We start from the raw sequence: 23,256 nt of genomic DNA, 5'->3' as shown, positions 1-23,256 counted from the left end.
GGCGTCCATGATAACGTTGCTTGGATGGCAACATATGTTGCCAGTGTTTCCTTATAAACTGCCAAGATACCTGTGGCGGTGGGGGCGTGGCTATGGGCGTGGTCACCATGACATCAAGTAATTTGCATAATTTACTACAATGATATGATTTTCTCTAAAAAGGCTCAAAAAAATGTATACTTAATAATTAATAATAACAGTTTTGTTTTAAACGTCCATCCATCCATTTTACAATATAATTACAACACTTTATGTACATATTTATATACAGATTTGAACAATAAGTTATTCACTGAAATATATTTATTAATTGTGGTTCTTACAAAAAATATATCTTATAAAATATAAAAGCTAAAATGTCTCAACCATGCCACATGTTATCAACCATGCCACATGTTATCAACCATGCCACATGTTATTAACCATGCCACATGTTATCAACCATGCCACATGTTATCAACCATGCCACATGTTATCAACCGTGCCACATGTTATCAACCATGCCACATGTTATCAACCATGCCACATGTTATTAACCATGCCACATGTTATCAACCATGCCACATGTTATTAACCATGCCACATGTTATCAACCATGCCACATGTTATCAACCATGCCACATGTTATTAACCATGCCACATGTTATCAACCATGCCACATGTTATCAACCATGCCACATGTTATCAACCATGCCACATGTTATCAACCATGCCACATGTTATTAACCATGCCACATGTTATCAACCATGCCACATGTTATTAACCATGCCACATGTTATCAACCATGCCACATGTTATCAACCATGCCACATGTTATTAACCATGCCACATGTTATCAACCATGCCACATGTTATCAACCATGCCACATGTTATTAACCATGCCACATGTTATCAACCATGCCACATGTTATCAACCATGCCACATGTTATCAACCATGCCACATGTTATCAACCATGCCACATGTTATTAACCATGCCACATGTTATCAACCATGCCACATGTTATCAACCATGCCACATGTTATTAACCATGCCACATGTTATCAACCATGCCACATGTTATCAACCATGCCACATGTTATTAACCATGCCACATGTTATCAACCATGCCACATGTTATTAACCATGCCACATGTTATCAACCATGCCACATGTTATCAACCATGCCACATGTTGTCAACCATGCCACATGTTATTAACCATGCCACATGTTATCAACCATGCCACATGTTATTAACCATGCCACATGTTATTAACCATGCCACATGTTATTAACCATGCCACATTTTATTAACCATGCCACATGTTATCAACCATGCCACATGTTATTAACCATGCCACATGTTATTAACCATGCCACATGTTATTAACCATGCCACATGTTATCAACCATGCCACATGTTATCAACCATGCCACATGTTGTCAACCATGCCACATGTTATTAACCATGCCACATGTTGTCAACCATGCCACATGTTATTAACCATGCCACATGTTATCAACCATACCACATGTTATCAACCATGCCACATGTTATCAACCATGCCACATGTTATTAACCATGCCCCATGTTATTAACCATGCCACATGTTATCAACCATGCCACATGTTATCAACCATGCCACATGTTATCAACCATGCCACATGTTATCAACCATGCCACATGTTATTAACCATGCCACATGTTATCAACCATGCCACATGTTATCAACCATGCCACATGTTATCAACCATGCCACATTTTATTAACCATGCCACATGTTATTAACCATGCCACATGTTATCAACCATGCCACATGTTATCAACCATGCCACATGTTATCAACCATGCCACATGTTATCAACCATGCCACATGTTATCAACCATGCCACATGTTATCAACCATGCCACATGTTATCAACCATGCCACATGTTATCAACCATGCCACATGTTATCAACCATGCTACATGTTATTAACCATGCCACATGTTATCAACCATGCCACATGTTATCAACCATGCCACATGTTCGCCTTCGCTCACACAGGGGGCGGAGCTTGAGCTTTCTGATGTATTGCATTTTTAAATCATGATTCTGCTCAGTGAGAGCTAAAATTGGAATTCCCCCCTCCTCTCTCTCTCTCTCTCTCTCTCTCTCTCTCTCTCTCTCTCTCTCTCTCTCTCTCTCTCTCTCTCTCTCTCTCTCTCTCTCTCCCCCTTGTTTGACCGTCCTGTGTGCTTCTTGGGTCCCCACACTGTAATGAAAAGCAGGCCCAACATCAGGGGCGTCCAAACTTTTTCCACTGTGGGCTGCACACTGAAAAATGCCGCGGCCATTTTGATCATTTTTTAATTTTTCAAAACCAATACAATACATTTTTTTATTTTTTTTTACATTTTAGAAGCTCCGCTCAGGTTTGGTCCCAATGTTAAAAATACCAGTAAATCGTGTGTGTGTGTGTGTTAAGTTAAATATATGTCTGTGGTTGTTACATGTATATAGATTACCCTATATATATATATATATATATATATATATATATATATATATATATATATATATATATATATATATATATATATATATATATATATATATATATATATATATATATATATATATGTGTAACAACCACAGACACTTCAATAAAATCCCCTGAAGAGCAGAGAAACCTGCGAAACAGGCTTGTAGGGATGAAATAGCTTCAGTGTTTTTTCCTGACCTAACGTATACCGCTCTACCCTGGTTTTGAGCACTGTATAACGGATAAACCACAGAAACCTCGACTATATATATATATATATATATATATATATAAACATTTTTATATATATATATATATATATTACGAGATGTATAAGATATATATTACGAGCAGAGGAGCATGTTCGGCAGCACACACACAGAGTACTTACAAGCAGACACAGTGTGTAGATAGAAAAGTGAGAATGGACGCATTTTTGGCTTAAAAAGTAAAGATAAGGTGAAGTTGTAACACTGAAACACCCTCAGGAAGAGCTGCTTTAAGACATGGCTACATTTTCTACCACTTGTCCTTAATAATGTGTACAAAATAATAGGTGTATAAATGACACAATATGTTACTGCAGACTAATTAGGAGTCTTTGTTTGTTTACTTACTACTAAAAGACAAGTTGTCTAGCATGTTCACTATTTTATTTTTATATATCGGACAAAATCGCAATAATTTAGGGGCTAGCGGGGGGTGCATATTGTAGCGTCCCGGAAGAGTTAGTGCTGCAAGGGGTTCTGGGTGTTTGTTCTGTTGTGTTACGCTGCGCATGTTCCTCCCGAAATGTGTTTGTCATTCTTGTTTGGTGTGGGTTCACAGTGTGGCGCATATTTGTAACAGTGTTAAAGTTGTTTGTACGGCCCACCCTCAGTGTGACCTGTAAGGCTGTTGACCAAGTATGAATTGCATTCACTTGTGTGTGTGACAAGCCGTAGATATTATGTGACTGCAGGCACGCAAAGGCACCTTTAAGGTTTATTGGCGCTCTGTACTTCTCCCTACGTCCGTGTACACAGCGGCCTTTTAAAAAGTCATACATTTTACTTTTTGAAGCTGATACCGATCATTTTGAAACCGATACTGATAATTTCTGATATTACATTTTATAGCATTTATCGGCCGATAATATCAGCAGTCCGATATTATCGAACATTTGTAATATATATACATACAGTACATATGTGTGTATGTACGTACGTCCATCCATCCATACATACATGTAGGGATGATGTTTGATAAGAAATTATCGAGTCCGAGCCTATTATCGAATCCTCTTATCGAACCGATTCCTTATCGATTCTCTTATGGAGTCCAGATAGGTTGTTGTATATGGGAAAAAACACACAATATTTGGTTTAACAAAAGCTCACTTTTATTATATAAGAAAAAAATAAAATCTAATAAATAAATAAATATTGACTGTTACCCCCCTAAAAAAATAAAATAAAATAAAAAAATATTGACTGTTTTTACCCAAAGTATATTAAGTGGGATTTTTCAGAAAAACAAATATATACAGTAACACAAAAACAAGCTGTCTCTGTGATCACTATAGGTGTATAAATAATACTATAGTGTTAAATAAAATCAGTCCCTTGGGCACAAAACTGAAAATAATACAGCTCTCTAAAAAGTGCACTTCTGCTGCTATTGGAACATAACTGTTTGTTATGATGTTTTGACATTTTTGCACTTTATTTCTTTATTGAAAGAAAATTCTATGAAGAGAAAAGTTGTTTGCAAATGTGGTTACGATGCTAAAAAATGAAAAGTTAAAGCTAAAAAAAGAAATACACTTTATTGAGTTAAAATCTTTCTTTATAGGGGGAAAGATGTTATGTTATGAGCTGGGGGAACATAACAACTACACTACCCAGCATGCAACGGGAGTGACGAGCATGCGTGGTAGCCCCGAAAAGTGTTGTTGCATGTCGTCACCCGTGAAAGTAAACGTCAAGAACTCAGCCAACACGCCTCGTCTGCATTATTTATAATTAGACAGACAACACATATACAGTGTGATTTTGTTTTGTTTACAAGGAAAGAAAAACAAAAGTTCAAAAAGGGAGATATGTTGTATATATATGTATGTGCTGCGGTTGTTTTAAGAAGGTTGCGCCAGCTGCCGTAAAGGAGGTGCGTTGCTAGCCTGGTTGCTATTTTTCCGGTTGGTGGTAAAAGTGTTCGTACCCTGCTCAAATCTCTCAGTAAAGTTATTCATTGGATTATAACCTTTTTGTTTTGAACTTTATTATTCCATTGTTTTCCTGCTTTCCCTATCTGCGCCTAATGACCGAGCTACGTGACGTCATTTCTTGTGATGTCTCAAGGGGCATTTCTGGTCGGGATGGGATTCGTTCCGAGGGATTCGAATAAAGAACCAACTCTTTTTCTTTACTATAGTGGTCTCGATAACGGGTACCGGTTCTCAAAAAGGGATTCGAGTCCGAGGACTCGGTTCTTTTCTTATCGAACAACCGGGGAAACAGGTTTCGAGTATCATCCCTACATACATGTGTGTATGTATGTATATAATAGATATTACCACATTTTGTACACTTCTGCCTCACACGAAGTCCTCCCTCCTTCCTAATGTGAGCTACAAAGTGTGACAGACAAGAGCATTGTTGAAGTGCAGCCAAACAGCTTCCTGTGTCCTCCTCATTCTGCCTCTTTAAATGCTAAATCTCACACAAACCTTCAAGACGTGCAACTCCGGCCACTTACATGTTCACTCCGTGGCCAGCTGTCAGGGAACAGAAAGAGTTGGAACGCCAAATTTACCACCGCTTTTTTTTCTTCCCCCTGCAGCTGTCGACTTGTTTGTGAGAAAGTGAGCGCCTCTCTTTTTGCACTTTCTTTCTCCTTCAACTGTCGTGCTGCTTTACTCTGCGCTCTCTCCCAGCGGCTGCAAAGGGACTGACAAATGATGGGCCTGCTGGTGGCCTAAGCAACCGGAAGCTTCTTAAATGTGGAAAAGTTTGAACATTTTCCCCACAGAAAATACTGACAGTCAAACGGGCCGGTTCCATAGACTTAACTCTACAAGCATACACACTGTCCCCTACTACAAATATGCACTTTTTAAAGTCTTTTTTAACATTCATACCTTTTACAAAAGTGTAAAAAGAAGTTTGTAATGGGAAAATACTGTGTTCATGTTAGCATTTAAGATAGCTAGCGGTTTGCGCACTAGTTGTCAGCTAACAGTCATGATATACATGTAGACGGCAATAGGATGGCAGTCACACATAAGAGACACGTGTAGACTGCAATATGATGGCAGTCACACATAAGAGATACGTGTAGACTGCAATAGGATGGCAGTCACACATAAGAGATACGTGTAGACTGCAATATGATGGCAGTCACACATAAGAGATATGTGTAGACTGCAATATGATGGCAGTCACACAGAAGAGATACATGTAGACTGCAATATGATGGCAGTCACACATAAGAGATACATGTAGACTGCAATATGATGGCAGTCACACATAAGAGATACGTGTAGACTGCAATATGATGGCAGTCACACATAACAGATACGTGTAGACTGCAATATGATGGCAGTCACACATAAGAGATACGTGTAGACTGCAATATGATGGCAGTCACACAAAAGAGATACGTGTAGACTGCAATATGACTCAAGTAAATAACACCAACATTTTATATGTTCCATTGAAAATATAGAACATTACACACGCCGTTCAAAAATCTATCAAAATGTTTTAGTATGACTTTGGTACGCTATGAAGCCACACCGTGAATTGATTAACGGACCCTGACTTAAACAAGTTGAAAAACGTATTGGGGTGTTACCATTTAGTGGTCAATTGTACGGAATATGTACCGTACTGTGCAGTCTACTAATAAAAGTTTCAATCAATCAATCATAAACCACTTGATGGATTGTACTGTGCTTCAACATAGGAGTATTATTATGCTGTGTGTATAAGGTAAGACATATCTGCCGTTTTGTTTCGCAATATTATGAAACTTTTTCTTACCTTCTGGTACCTGCTGATCTGTATGTTGGATCTGCATAAGTCCTGAAAAATTGCGCGCATCCGCCTTTGTAGTCCGCTTCTTCTTTTTCCTCTATCTTCTTGTTGTGTGACATTCATGTTGCCATTTCTAATATAAAGTAGTGTAAAGTTCTTACTTACATCTGTCAGTAAACTCACCACGGAAGCACTAAAACATACCGGTGTAGTGACTTCACATTATTCACCCAAGGAACTTTAGTTATTAGAGAGTTTTCGGTCGGGACGGTTTTTCCACGGGACACATTTCCTGTGTTGTTGTTTCCGGATGAGGAGATGCTGCTCCGTTATTGACTGAAGTAAAGTGTGAATGTCATTAAGACAGTTAGCGCCATCTTTGGACACCGGTGATGTAGCGCGACGGAGAAAAGACGGCGCCGCAGGAGGTTTTCTGACCTTTTTCCTCAAAGAAATGGCAGCTTTGTGTTATTACTCGTTACATTTCACCTCTTTGCTCTTTTTTGTTTTTAATGTTTAGAATGTACCACAGGCCATTTAAAAATGATCTGTTGGCCAAACTTTGATTTAAAACCTACAGCTCTTGGCCCCGATTGGCTTATTTTCAAGCTGATATTGATAACTTGATACCTATAAAGATCCAATTAAACTAATTAAGTCAAAGCTGCTAGTTCTTACAGAGACTTTGTTGAATTTCTTCTGCACTTTAGGAAAACTTCCTGTTTCTTTGGAGAGGTGTGCTTTGACTCCATGCTCGGCATGTGACACGGTTATTCATCCTAAGTGACAAACTGTTTAGGCTCAAAGGAGCAAACTTCCTGCACAAGTCTGAACGCTAAATGCTGCTTTTCCTCCGCCATTGTTTTCTCCAAGACCAAAGTTTTGTTGTGGAAAAAAAGCGCATGTACACGAGCGAGCGCCGGCTTCCTGTCAATGCTGATGTTTATAAAGTCTCTCAAGGCGACCAAGCCGTCTGCACGCTCAAGACTATCCAAAGTGCGGCTCAGAGCTCATTTTTTTAACACATTCTAAAAATATTATTACTTTTATAATAGGGCTATTTATTCCATTTCTAAAATAATTAATAATAATAATAGATTTTATTTGTAAAAAGCACTTTCCATTGAGCAAACCACCTCAAAGTGCTACAGTGTATTAAAATTAAATTTTTTAAAAAAAAACTAGAACTAGCACGCACACACTACCGTTCAAAAGTTTGGGGTCACCCAAACAATTTTGTGTTTGAGCCTTCATTTCTAAGAACAAGAATAGACTGTCGAGTTTCAGATGAAAGTTCTCTTTTTCTAGCCATTTTGAGCGTTTAATTGACCCCACAAATGTGATGCTCCAGAAACTCAATCTGCTCAAAGGTCAGTTTTGTAGCTTCTGTAACGAGCTAAAGTGTTTTCAGATGTGTGAACATGATTGCACAAGGGTTTTCTAATCATCAATTAGCCTTCTGAGCCAATGAGCAAACACATTGTACCATTAGAACACTGGAGTGATAGTTGCTGGAAATGGGCCTCTATACACCTATGTAGATATTGCACCAAAAAGCAGACATTTGCAGCTAGAATAGTCATTTAGCACATTAGCAATGTATAGAGTGTATTTCTTTCAAGTTAAGACTAGTTTAAAGTTATCTTCATTGAAAAGTACAGTGCTTTTCCTTCAAAAATAAGGACATTTACAACTTTTGAACGGTAGTGTAAATATTTTACTTTTTTTTTTTAACGTAAAGAGTACAACAAATCTGTGGATTTGACCACTGTTTTTACAGAAAAAACTGGCAGTTTAGTTGCCAGACTTTTACTGTAAAATATATGGTGTTATTTTATTATTATTATTTTTACAACATATTACTGTAAAAAGAAATACAGTACCGCTGTTTAATTTTATTTTGGCAACTCATCTGCCAGTTTTGTACCATAATAAAATGTGGTGCCATAAAATCATCACCCGTGGATTTAAAAAACAAAAACAAAAAAAAAACTTACAGCTCAGTCGACAGAATTTTACTGTAAAAAAAAAAAAAACATGAGTTTTTTTTTTTTTCAACTTACAGTAATATGCCGTAAAAAAACCTCCCTAAATTTTACAGTAAAATCTATTAGTCATTTTTATAGTGTACAAATTGATGGATAACTTGCTTCGAAACCATAAGTTAAGCATATATTTAAGTATTTATTTGGATTTTGACCAACAAAGTTAGATAATATAATATTTGTTGCAATATTGGACACTATTTTTTTCCCCTGTCAAAGTACAAAAAAACCTAATACCTTTAGAAAGAAAATAAGAGAGTAAAGAAAGAAAATATAAGGTATTTTATTGACACATATTATTTCCAAGCTTTTGCGGGCCATATAATATGAGATGGAGGGCCACATCTGGCCCACGGGGCTTGAGTTTGACACCTGTGCACTAGACACACCAATGATGTACAATAAAACTCCTCATAGGAAGTTGTTATAACTTTGTGACATGATACAATGCACATTAATGAACATATCAAATATAAATGTGACACATTGTGTCATGATCTGCGGTCTGGATCATGTTTTTTGTTATTTTCTGTTAGTTTAAGACTTCATTAGTTCCTGTTTTTATGCACCTTTGTTTGTTTTAGTTTCCATGGCGACCTATTAGTTTCACCTGCCTCTGGTGTTCGGGACACGCACCTGCTCTAATCAAGAGACCAGTATTTAAGCCTGTCTTTGCCTGTCAGTCGGCCTGGCGTCATTGCTTGTTTCATGCTTAGTTCATGCTCCTCATTTTCATGTCCAATCCCAAGTTTTTGCTAGTTGCTCGTTTCATGCCACAGTAAGTCTTGTTTGTTCCATGCCATAGTCCATGTTAAGTGTTAGCGTATGTTTCCTGCATTAAGTTTTATAGTCCTTAATGCTAGGTTCACACCAACGGCGCTTTAAAGCGGCATGCAAAGCGGCGTTAAAGCGTGATTAAAGAGTGATTAAAGCGTGATTAAAGCGTGAGGGTCCTAATGGATGGTGGGAAAGCTTGTAGTGAAGCGGGACATGCGGCAAGTTCCCCAAAATTTTTTAAACGGTTTAAAAAAATTCTGCGCTCTGTCAAGAATGGAATAAAGCGCCGAGAGCGTATCAAAGCCTGACAAAGCTTGACTCAAAGCGTAGGAAAGCTTAACAGATCTTGGTTCAAAGCTCAATAGGAAGTGACTGTGATATTGACTAGTGACATTGAAACTTTATGTAAAAGCAACACGGGATTACAAATCCATTCTCTTTTGCATCATTGCCTTTTTTATACCATGATCATTGTTTCTGTACTTCTGCCGTTTGATGTTGCACTTTGACATTACTGTCTATCATTTTTCTGTATGAAAATGTTAATAATAAAGACAATATGTTACGTTTAAAAGAAATGCCTTTTATTATTGTCAACTAGCATAAGAAATGAAAGATAGATATTTATTAAGATGACAAAGAAATGAAGATATAAAACATAATATAACGGAGGAAAAAAAGAGAAATTGAAAAAATAAATGAATATAAAAAATAAAAGAAATGCCTTTTATTATTGTCAACCAGCATAAGAAATGAAAGATAGATATTTATTAAGATGACAAAGAAATAAAAGAAATGAAGATATAAAAGATAATATAACGGGGGGAAAAAAGAGAAATTGAAAAAATAAATGAATATAATATATATATAAATAAATAATAAATGAATATAATATATATATAAATAAATAATAAATGAATATAATATATATATAAATAAATATATATAAAATGTGTGGAAAACAGTATACTGAGTTTTTCACATTTTTTTTTACTTATTTGTTTATCATATTTCTCTTTTTTATTACATTATGTGTATTATCCTGTATATAATAAAACAAAAAGAGAAATCAAATAAATAGATAAATCAAAAAAAATGTGGGGAAAACTTAGTATACTGAGTTTTTCACATTTTTTTTCTTATTTTTGTTGTAACAATGCACAACAGAGCTTGATAATCGTGTCAGAGCTTGATTTAAAGCGTCAGGATCGCATCAAAGCGTAATAAAGTTCAATAAAGCGTAATAAAACGTATCAAAGCGTGATTTAAAGCGTATCAAAGCGGCATCAAATCGTGAGGAACGGTAACAAAGCGGCAACTAATTCGTATCAGAGCATATCAAAGCATAACATTACTTCGGAGATCGGGATATTCGTGGAAACATTTACAAAAATGACGGCGCTTTGCTCGCCGCTTTAAAGCGCGGCAAGCGCCGTTGGTGTGAACCAGGCATAACCGCTCGTGCAATCGGCACACTTTCCTTTTGTTTTAGTTCCTGTCTTTTGTCCTGTGTAGGATTAATTGTAGCCAAAGGCTGATTTCCATCAGCATCTCATTGCAAAGAAACAAGTTCACAGGGCTCCCACTAATTCAGAGTTATAGTGACTTGTATTGTTCACAAGTGGGAAGCCGGTCCCTGAAAATAATGCCTACATTCAACCGGTGCGTGGTGCAAAAAAGGTTGGGGACCACTGCTCGAGACAGTGCACACTCTCAACTACGGCACATTATTTGTGGATTATAATTACCTGTTTGCAAAAAATATTTTTAACCCAATTAGGTGAAATTACCTAATCTCCCACGGCACACCAGACTGTATTTTACGGCACACTAGTGTGCCACGGCACAGTGGTTGGAAAACACTGATCTAGGGATTGAAGTGTTTAAAAGAAATATGACATAACATTTTTATGACTGAGACCATTTGAGATCCCCAGGAACAAACTTGAGGGAATCGATATCAGTGTTTCCCACACATTTATTTATTTGTGGCGGCCCGCCACGAAAGAATTACGTCCACCACAAATAAAAATAAAATATATATATATATTATTTGTCCTGTCCAGCTTCTCAGGCAAATCATATAGTTGATGTAGATGCCCGTATCGGCTGTTCAGATTTACTTTACAAAAGAGAAGTGTAGGATACTTCTCTTGTTGCCTTATTTGTATTTGACCACTACTGTTTTCTGTTTATTTGTTACTGACTGTGGCAGGACACCTCTGCCTCTGTTTCACTTTATGTTGCTGGTAAATAATATGGTTGTAGTAGTAGGCTAAAGTTAAATGATTTAGTATGCACTAATTAAAGGGGCAGAGCTTTAAGAGACATTTTAGCTTTTATATTTTATAAGATATATTTTTTGTAAGAACCACAATTAATAAATATATTTCAGTGAATAACTTATTGTTCAAATCTGTATATAAATATGTACATAAAGTGTTGTAATTATATTGTAAAATGGATGGATGGATGGACGTTTAAAACAAAACTGTTATCATTCATTAGTAAGTATACATTTTTTGGAGCCTTTTTAGAGAAAATCATATTATTGTAGTAAATTATGCAAATTACTCGATGATGTCATGGTGACCACGCCCATAGCCACGCCCCCACCGCCACAGGTATCTTGGCAGTTTATGGGAAACACTGCATGTATTATATTAGGTTTGAAAATGAGAAATATCCAAATGTTCCCCGCATGCTTTCATTTTTTTCATTTTGCGCACGGCAAAAAGTCAGTTAAAAAAAAAAAAAAAAATACAAAAATGAGGGGTATTTTATTTGAACTAAGCAAAATTATCTGCCAATAGAACAAGAAAATTCGGCTTGTCAAGACTTTCCAAAACAAGTAAAATTAGCTAACTTCAATTAACCCAAAAATACCTTAAAATAAGTATATTCTCACTAATAACAAGTGCACTTTTCTTGGTAGAAAAAAAAAATTGACCTTTTTGCTCAATATGTTGAAAAATGTTCTTAAAAAAGTAAACGCTAGTGCCATTATCTTGACATAATGATATGCGCTCGGCATCATGATTTTTTTTCCATGCTTGAAATAAGAAATGATTACTTTAAAAAAGTAGTTTTGTACTTATGAGTGTTGATGACACAACAGTTGATGTTCTAGTTTCAAGCATGTTTTACTCAATATAGCTCATCAAATCTCAGCTGTAATATCTTACTGACATCATTTAGGACCAAAACACTTAAAACAAGTAAAACACTCAAACATAAAATCTGCTTAGTGAGAAGAATGATCTTATCAGACAGAAAATAAGCAAATATCAGCCTTATTTAACATATTCAATCTTACTTAGATTTCACTTTTTGCAGTGCAGACATTGTTTCACACGCTCCTAAAAGCTCCAGTGGACTCTCAGGGTGTTTGGTGAGGTCTTTCACAAGAGCTTTAAACCAAGTCCAACCTAAACTCATCCCCGTTGCTTTGTAAGCCCAGCTTCTGGACTCGTACTCGCACACGGGAGGTGTGTTGAAAGTATGCCTGTGTTTGATCTTTTGGGGATTGTAGCAACTTTTAAGAGCATTCCTCCCCTTCTCCAATGTGTACTTACCCCACCGGGGCCACACCCCAGCCTGGGGGGGGGCCCCTCTGTTATGGTTTGTGAGGAAGACCATGCCAAGTCTCAGGTCTGCTCTAGACCGGGTTGTTAGTTTCCCTCTACCACCTTTTCGCAAGCATGTGTTACCTTTTGAACAGAGTGTTTGGATTGCCAGTCAATCCACATCAGGAAATTATTTTCATGTTTTTTTATTGTTTATTAAAGGCCTACTGAAATGAATTTTTATTTATTTAAACGGGGATAGCAGATCTATTCTATGTGTCATACTTGATCATTTCGCGATATTGCCATATTTTTGCTGAAAGGATTTAGTATAAAACAACGACGATAAAGATCGCAACTTTTGGTATCTGATAAAAAAAAAGGCTTGCACCTACCGGAAGTAGCGTGACGTAGTCAGTTGAACATATACGCAAAGTTCCCTATTGTTTACAATGATGGCCGCATGAAGTGAGAGAGATTCGGACCGAGAAAGCGACAATTTCCCCATTAATTTGAGCGAGGATGAAAGATTTGTGGATGAGGAAAGTGCAAGTGAAGGACTAGAGGGCAGTGGAAGCGATTCAGATAGGGAAGATGCTGTGAGAGGCGGGTGGGACCTGATATTCAGCTGGGAATGACTACAACAGTAAATAAACACAAGACATATATATACTCTATTAGCCACAACACTACCAGGCTTATATTTAATATGCCACAAATTAATCCTGCATAAAAACACCTAGGTGTTTGTTATGCTAGCTCCTAGCTCCTAGCTCAAGCTAGTTATATATAGCTCGAGCGGGTAATATGGACGGGATCCCGTATATATAACCCGCCAATACAATTCAAACACCTGCACAACACACACTCACTCAGCCCAAAGGACCGTTCACCTAACCCAAGGTTCATAAAGCTTATATATTTAACCAAAGTTACGTACGTGACACGCACGTACGGGCAAGCGATCAAATGTTTGGAAGCGCGCGGGTGGGACCTGATATTCAGCTGGGAATGACTACAACAGTAAATAAACACAAGACATATATATACTCTATTAGCCACAACACAACCAGGCTTATATTTAATATGCCACAAATTAATCCCGCATAACAAACACCTAGGTGTTTGTTATGCTAGCTCCTAGCTCCTAGCTCGAGCTAGTTATAGCAAGCGATCAAATGTTTGGAAGCACAGCTACGTACTCACGGTGTCTGCGTCTGTGTATCCAAGTCAAAGTCCTCCTGGTTAGAGTCTCTGTTGTCCGAGTTCTTCGATCTTGACTGCATCTTTGGGGAATGTAAACAATGAAACACCGACTGTGTTGTGTTGCTGACTTCCCTCGCAAAATATCCGCGTCGCACCGACAACTTTCTTCTTTGCTTGCTCAGCTTCTTTCTCCATAATGCAATGAATGTCCAGAATACTGTGGAATAATGAGATGAAAACAGAGCTATTTCATATTGGCTTCAATGGAGAAGGCATACCTCTGTTTGTGGAGTTGAAACTCAGTGTGAATGAAGTGTCCCTGCCCTGGAAGTAAGGAGCTGTCTCCTCCTTAATCTTACTCCTTGGTGAAGTACCAGAAAGAACTACATTTCCCAGAACACCAAGGTCAAGATGGCCACCAATTGGCTGATTCAAGGCAGCTGTTAAGGAATGGTGGTGCTGTCTCATTTCATGCAAGCAAGCAGAGCGGCAAGACGCAAAAATCTACAAGATCCATCTTTAAAAGACTTCCAACACACCAATGGTCGGTGAATATACCCACTTTGCAATATGCTGAAATGCTTATTTGTTAAAACTCACCTTGACATGTTGGTTTACTTACCTGTCTTAAATTGTTTTTAGTTTGAACCACAGCAAATTTACTCCAACCTTGAGCATTGATTGCATCTGGGTATTTTCTTACTGTTTGATAATTAAAAAGCTTGAGTTAATTGAATTGTTAAATAAGCTCAATTTAAAGGGATAAAAAGTCAAAGATTATGGTTCAAAGTTAAAAGTAATAAAGATAAAAGCAAAGTTGAAGGATAAAAATGTTAAAACTTTTGCTTAAAGTTAAGCTAATTATACTTACCTTTATACTTACCTTACTAATTAAGCTACCTTATTAATTAAGCTAATTATACTTACCTTTTACTTACCTTTACTCCGTTTGGTGGATTTACTCAGTTCCATCATGGTAATGAATTTACATGATTGATTACTTAATTGCATGATTAGTTAAATGATTAATTGAGTGAACGATTAAGTAATTAAACGTGTAAAGTTTTAACATTTTTATCCTTCAACTTTGCTTTTATCTTTATTACTTTTAACTTTGAACCATAATCTTTGACTTTTTATCCCTTTTTATCCCTTTAAATCCACAGGTTTTCGCCTTGCATAGGAGAGTTTTAACTTGCACTTACAGATGTAGCGACCGACTGTAGTTACTGACAGTGGGTTTCTGAAGTGTTCCATGTGGTGATATCCTTTACACACTGATGTGGCTTGTTGATGCAGTACAGCCTGAGGGATGGAAGGTCACGGGCTTAGCTGCTTACCTGCAGTGATTTCTCCAGATTCTCTTTGATGATATTACGGAGCGTAGATGGTGAAATCCCTAAATTCCTTGCAATAGCTGCTTGAGAAAGGTTTTTCTTAAACTGTTCAACAATTTGCTCAGGCATTTGTTGACAAAGTGGTGACCCTCGCCCCATCCTTGTTTGTGAATGACTGAGCATTTCATGGAATCTACTTTTACACCCAATCATGGCACCCACCTGTTCCCAATTAGCCTGCACACCTGTGGGATGTTCCAAATAAGTGTTTGATGAGCATTCCTCAACTTTATCAGTATTTATTGCCACCTTTCCCAACTTCTTTGTCACGTGTTGCTGCCATCAAATTATAAAGTTAATGATTATTTGCAAAAAATGTTTATGAGTTTGAACATCAAATATGTTGTCTTTGTAGCATATTCAACTGAATATGGCTTGAAAATGATTTGCAAATCATTGTATTCTGTTTATATTTACATCTAACACCATTTCCCAACTCATATGGAAACGGGGTTTGTATATATTTGTTGTTTTTCAGGCCTTAGTTCCAGTGAAAGGAACTTTGAATGCTCCAAGATACCAAAACATTTTGGACAATTCCATGCTCCCAACTTTGTGGGAACAGTTTGGAGTGGGCCCCTTCCTCTTCCAACATGACTATACACCAGTGCACAAAGCCAGGTCCATAAAAAACATGGATGACAGAGTCTGCTGTGGATGAACTTGACTGGCCTGCACAGAGTCTTGACCTGAAACCTGATAGAACACCTTTGGGTATGAATTAGAACGGAGACTGAGAGCCAGTGTGTGACCTCACCAATGCGCTCTTGGAAGAATGGTGGAAAATTGCTATAAACACACTCCGCAGCCTTGTGGACAGCCTTCCCAGAAGAGTGGAAGCTGTAACAGCTGCAAATGGTCATATTGAACCCTATGGGTTAGGAATGGGATGGCACTTCAAGTTCATATGTGAGTCAAGGCAGGTGGCCAAATACTTTTGGCAATATAGTGTACGTGGGTGAGGCCATCTTCACTTTGTTTGCTCTTTAAATGTCCACCATTTTGACTTTGTGAAAATAAAGTCATGTTTGGAGTGTAAAACCACCAAGAGGTGAAAACAAAGGAGGTGTGAGTGATTATTTGGAGTGGCCTTCTCCCCACATGGCTACGCTACACTTTTAGTCCACGTTTATTTGTCCCACCAAGTCCCGGTGCACGCGTGTTGACACACAACATGAAACCCACCTGGCCGCTCCGCAGGCAAACATCTTGGTAAAGCAAGACGTTGTGACGGTGAAACCTACACTCGTGTTCTCTCCTCAGGTGTTCCAGGACTTGGGTGTGTCGGTGCTGGCCGCGGCTTCTCAGGGATACAACGTGTGTCTGTTTGCTTACGGCCAGACGGGGTCCGGAAAGACTTACACCATGATGGGAACACAGGTGAGGGGGAAAAGGGGGCGGATCTTGCTTGATTGATGGATTAATTGAGACTTTTATTAGTAGATTGCACAGTGAAGTACATATTCTGTACAATTGACCACTAAATGGTAACACTCCGATAAGTTTTTACAACTTGTTTAAGTCGGGGTCCACGTACATCAATTCATGGTAAATGCTCTGTTATATTTCTGTGTGAAAGGTTGATATTCTAACACAGGTGTGTCCAGACTTTTTCCACACACCGGTAAATGAAAGCATTCAGGGGCCATTTGGATATTTTTCATTTTCAAAACTGATATATAAGTTTCAAAACATCATAATAATCCCCTCAATTCCCCCCCAAAAATGGATTACCGTATATTTCGGACAATAAGTCGCAGTTTTTTTCACGACTTATGTGTGAAATTATTAACACATTAGCGTAAAATATCAAATAATATTTTTGATGTCATTCACGTAAGAGACTAGACGTATAAGATTTCATGGGATTTAGTGATTAGGAGTGACAGATTGTTTGGTAAACGTATAGCATGTTCTATATGTTATAGTTATTTGAATGACTCTTACCATAATATGTTACGTTAACATACCAGGCACCTTCTCAGTTGGTTATTTATAGGGATGATGTTTGATAAGAAATTATCGAGTTTGAGTCTATTATCGAATCCTCTTATCGAACCGATTCCTTATCGATTCTCTTATGGAGTCCAGATAGGTTGTTGTATATGGAAAAAAACACACAATATTTGGTTTGACAAAAGCTCACTTTTATTATGTAAGAAAACAATTTAATCTAATAAATAAATAAATATTGACTGTTACCCCCCTAAAAAAAAAAATAATAATAAATAAATATTGACTGTTGTTACCCAAAGTATATTAAGTGGGATTTTTCAGAGAAACAAATATATACAGTAACACAAAAACAAGCTGTCTCTGTGATCACTATAGGTGTATAAATAATAATATAGTGTTAAATAAAATCAGTCCCTTGGGCACAAAACTGAAAATAATACAGCTCTCCAAAAAGTGCACTTCTGCTGCTATTGGAACATAACTGTTTGTTATGATGCTTTGACATTTTTGCACTTTATTTCTTTATTGAAAGAAAATTCTATGAAGAGAAAAGTTGTTTGCAAATGTGGCTACAATGCTAAAAAATGAAAAGTTAAAGCTAAAAAAGAAATACACTTTATTGAGTTAACATTATTTCTTTATAGGGGGAAAGATGTTATGAGCTAGGGAATATAACAACTACACTACCCAGCATGCAACGGGAGTTACGAGCATGCGCGGTAGCCCCGAAAAGTGTTGTTGCATGTCGCCACCCGGCAGCTAAGAATGACGTTATGAGCACGCTGTGAAAGTAAGCGTCAAGAACTCAGCCAACACGCCTCGTCTGCATTATTTATAATTAGACAGACAACACATCTACAGTGTGATTTTGTTTTGTTTACAAGGAAAGAAAAACAAAAGTTAAAAAGGGAGATATGTTGTATATATATGTATGTGCTGCGGTTGCTTTAAGAACGTTGCGACAGCTGCCGTAAAGGAGGTGCGTTGCTAGCCTGGTTGCTATGTTTCCGGTGGGTGGTAAAAGTGTTGGTCATGTGTTTTACCCTGCTCAAATCTCTCAGTAAAGTTATTCGATGGATTATAGCTTTTGTTTTGAACTTTATTACACCTTGGAGCGCTTTTTCCCGCCCATTGTTTTCCTGCTTTCGCTATCTGCGCCTAATGACTGAGCTACGTGACGTCATTTCTTGTCATGTCTCACGGAGCATTTCTGGTCGGGACGGGATTCGTTCCGAGGGATTTAAATAAAGAACCAACTCTTTTTCTTTACTATAGTGGTCTCGATAACGGGTACCGGTTCTCAAAAAGGGATTCGAGTCCGAGGATTCAGTTCATTTCTTATCAAACAACCGGGAAAACCGGTTTCGAGTATCATCCCTAGTTATTTATGCCTCATATAACGTACACTTATTCAGCCTGTTGTTCACTATTCTTTATTTATTTTAAATTGCCTTTCAAATGTCTATTCTTGGTGTTGGCTTTTATCAAATACATTTCCCCAAAAAATGCGACTTATACTCCAGTGCGACTTATATATGTTTTTTTCCTTCTTTATTATGCATTTTTGGCCGGTGCAGCTTATACTCCGAAAAATACGGTAACTGGCTGGAATATAAAGACAATATAACATACATTCATAAACGTGGATGCATATGCAAAAGTGCAATATATTTATCTGTACAGTAATCTATTTATTTACATCTGAACCTTATTGATTTTTTTATCCTGCACTTCCATGAGCTAATGCTAGGGGTGTTACGGTACGTGTATTTGTATTGAACCGTTTCGGTACGGGGGTTCCGGTTCGGTTCGGAGGTGTACCAAACGAGTTTCCACACGGACATATTAAGTAGCGTAACGCACGTTGTGTAAACAATGCACACCGAGGCACAACACACGGCATGCTAGCAGCTAACGGGCTAGGATAGACTGACCATACCTCCTCTTTTCACCGGACATATCCTCTTTTGCGGCGTTTCTTAAATGCCTCAAATGTCCGGCATTTTGAGTTAGGGTTGCGTGTATTTTCAATGTACGTTCAGGGTTAAGAAGGGGTTAAAAACAAAACAAACAGCAGCATTGGTGAGGGAGGGGCAGAGAGAGAGAGAGTTATGATAAACGCGCATCTGCTTTGTATCCATAGATTTATCACATTTAATTTGTTATTATCTATAGCAGGGGTGTCAAAAGTGTGCCCCGGAGGCCATTTGCGGCCCACAGCTAATGTTTTAAAGGCCCACGGCACATTCTAAAAATACTATTCAAATAAACAAAAACATAACAAAAGTGAAATAAAAAAAGCTTAAAAGGTTAAATGTCATTTAGAAAAAGTTGCAATGTTGACTAATAAAACAAAGCTGTTTTTTTTTCTTTCAAACTGTCATTGCTCAAAACATAATATTGAATCAAAATTAGAGATGTCCGATAATATCGGTCTGCCGATATTATCGGCCGATAAATGCGTTAAAATGTGATATCGGAAATTATCGGTATCGTTTTTTTTATTATCAGTATCGTGTTTTTTTTTAGTTTTTTTTTTTTAAAAATTTAATCCACATAAAAAACACAAGATACACTTACAATTAGTGCACCAACCCAAAAAACCTCCCACCCCCATTTACACTCATTCACACAAAAGGGTTGTTTCTTTCTGTTATTAATATTCTGCTTCCTACATTATATATCAATATATATCAATACAGTCTGCAAGGGATACAGTCCGTAAGCACACATGATTGTGCGTGCTGCTGCTCCACTAATAATACTAACCTTTAACACTTAATTTTACTCATTTTCATTCATTACTAGTTTCTTGTAACTGTTTTTATATTGTTTTACTTTCTTTTTTATTCAAGAAAATGTTTTTAATTTATTTATCTTATTTTATTTTATTCATTTTTTTAAAAAAGTACCTTATCTTCACCATACCTGGTTGTCCAAATTAGGCATAATAATGTGTTAATTCCACGACTGTATATATCGGTTGATATCGGTATCGGTAATTAAAGAGTTGGACAATATCGGAATATCGGATATCGGCAAAAAGCCATTATCGGACATCCCTAATCAAAATCAATGTTATTATGAATTATTGACCTATCCAAGGTTCCCATTACTTCACATCAAATATTACACTAAGAAAAATATTTTCTGGTGGAAGATTTTGCAAATTTGGTAAATAAATAACCCAAAAAATGTATATTTTGTTGTTTTCTTACTGTACCGAAAATGAACCGAACCGTGACCTCTAAACCGAGCTACTTACCGAACCGAAATTTTTGTGTACCGTTACACCCCTAGATAATGCAACAAAATGTCATTCTTATCTGTACTCTAAAGCAGTGGTCCCCAACCTTTTTGTAGCTGCGGACCGGTCAACGCTTGAAAATTTGTCCCACGGACCGGTGGGGGGGTATTTAAATTTTTTTAAAATTTTTTTTTTTTTTTTTTTTTACATAAATAAATACAATCATGTGTGCTTACGGACTGTATCCCTGCAGACTGTATTGATGTATATTGATATATAATGTATATATTGTGGTTTTTATGTTGATTTCATTTAAAAAAAAAAAAAAAAAAAAAAATGTTTTTTTTTTTTTTTTTTTTTTTTTTTTTTAAATTTCTGCTCTAAAGTTCAAATTTAAATGATAATAAATAGGAAGTCTAAGTTTAATATAATATATCAGTTTTTTTGTGTTTTTTTTTACTTTAGGGCTTCCCTCAAGTTAGGTACTGGGGACCTGGATGGGTCTCAGTCATTAAAATGTTTAGTCATTTATTATCTCTGGATCAATTTCAGATCCATCTGTTCCTATATAGTTTTTTTTTAATGTTTTATGCGTTCTTTGTATGGACACCTGTGCTCTAACACAATGGTTATTGTTTTGTGTGACAACAGGACTCCACTGGTTTGACTCCTCGCATCTGTCAGGTACACAAATGTTTGAGCTTTTCTTAGTTAATTTGCGCTACATAGCATCTCTTCTGTCCTTAAAGGGCCTCTTCAGGTCTCAGGATCCACTTCCCGACGGGCAGAACTCCAGCAGAGTGGAGATCAGGTAATATCTCAAAGTGTTTTTGCTTTCTTCCCCTTTTACTGCTGATGAAATCCAAACACCCGCACAGCTTCAGGCAATGAAATGCATATCATGAACGTGTTTTTCTAGTTCTGGCTGAAGGGGTTCGTAAACCTTGTCAGTCAACCAAAACTAAACATTGTGATTGTTTTTCACTGCGACAAAAGCAGGATTACCAAGTTTCTTCTACGCCAGGGGTGTCCAAACTTTTTCCACTGAGGGCCGCACATTGAAAAATCAAAGCTAGCAGGGGCCATTTTGATATTATTTATTTTAAAAACCAATACAATATATGTATAAAAAATATACATTCGGGCTTCCACTCAGGCTTGATCCCGGGGACCCCAAAGGGTTTTGGTCCAAAAAATATAAAAATAAATTAAAGCTGCTAGCAGCGTTGGTCGGGTCCGCATCTTTGGCAGGTGCTAGTCCTAAGTGGTCAGTGTTAAAATGTAGCTCTAAGTCAGACCTACATAGAGGTTTTTGTTTCATGTCTCTACGACCTTCCTAGTGGGAGTTACAGGCAGTTTTCTACCTAGGGGGCTCTAAAGTGCAATTTAGATTTTTGGGGTTAGGTTTTTTTTCTAAAGTGTTTGGGACACGTTTTTCTATGTGTGTGTCAAATTTGGTGAGTTTTGAAGCATGTTAAGGGGGGCAAAGTAGTGCGCAAAGCTGCGGAATAGGGTATTGTGTGTAGAATTTTGAGGACAAAAAATAAATAATTCCATGTCACGTTGTCATTATAGGCAGTGGAGCAGCATCAGCGCAGCGGGTCTTTGAAAGCTCATAAAATCAAAACCGTAGCACGTATCAAAACGCCGTCGTCAACATTTAATCAGAAGGGTTCAATCTCTCTCCTGTAGCAGTTTGAAGCCGAAACGACAAACGCGCTCAGAGGAGATATTGTTTGATGTTTGGTGACCGGTTGTAACAAAAATGTTGTTTTGAAATGGAGATTACAAACTTCCTGTTGATTTTTGCTGAAGGGTGTCAATGTATGAAATGTAGGTCTAAGTGAGACCTACGTAGAGGTTTTTGTTTCATGTCTCTAAGACGTTCCTACCGGAAGTTACAAGCAGTTTTGTCTTGAGTTTTCCGCTGAGGAGCAGTTTTTTCTCTGTATTTTTCAAAAATTATGTAGAGCACAATTTTGAGTTTTGGGGGTTCGTTTTTTTTTAAATCGCAATTTCCACCAGTCCCGATGTGTGTGAGAATTTTGGTGAGTGTTGAAGTATTTTAAGGGGGTCAAATTAGAGGTCAAAGGAGTGTTTTTAGTACATTTTTGTCTAAAATGGGAAATTGCCAACTTCCTGTTGGTTTTTGCCCGAGGATGTGAAATTATGAAATGTAGGTCTAAGTCAGACCTACATAGAGGTTTTTGTTTCATGTCTCTACGACCTTCCTAGTGGGAGTTACAGGCAGTTTGTTTTTGTTTTTTCCTAGGGGGCGCTAGAGCGCAATTTTGATTTTTGGGGTTTGGTTTTTTTTATTAACTTGCAATTTTCGCAGGTCCTGATGTGTGTGTCAAATTTGGTGAGTTTTGAAGCATGTTAAGTGGGTCAAATTAGCGTTTTTTGTGGGGTCGGTATAATAATAATCAATCAATCAATCAATCAATGTTTATTTATATAGCCCTAAATCACAAGTGTCTCAAAGGGCTGTACAAGCCACAACGACATCCTCGGTACAGAGCCCACATACGGGCAAGG

General features: G+C 37.3%; 1 protein-coding gene across 1 annotated transcript in view; it reads left to right on the top strand.

Moving 5' to 3' along the window:
* Window positions 1-23,256, top strand: part of LOC133646015 (stAR-related lipid transfer protein 9-like) — a 67,172-nt gene that overhangs the window by 27,863 nt on the left and 16,053 nt on the right. Inside the window, exons 4-6 of the mRNA XM_062040958.1 lie at window positions 16,779-16,895; window positions 21,370-21,402; window positions 21,468-21,529. Of these exons, the coding sequence (XP_061896942.1) occupies window positions 16,779-16,895; window positions 21,370-21,402; window positions 21,468-21,529 (212 nt within the window). The remainder of the gene's footprint in view (window positions 1-16,778; window positions 16,896-21,369; window positions 21,403-21,467; window positions 21,530-23,256) is intronic.

The sequence above is a fragment of the Entelurus aequoreus genome, linkage group LG03 (assembly GCF_033978785.1).
Source record: "Entelurus aequoreus isolate RoL-2023_Sb linkage group LG03, RoL_Eaeq_v1.1, whole genome shotgun sequence".
Taxonomy (NCBI): Eukaryota; Metazoa; Chordata; class Actinopteri; order Syngnathiformes; family Syngnathidae; genus Entelurus; species Entelurus aequoreus.
This window is presented reverse-complemented; position numbering and strand designations above follow the sequence as displayed.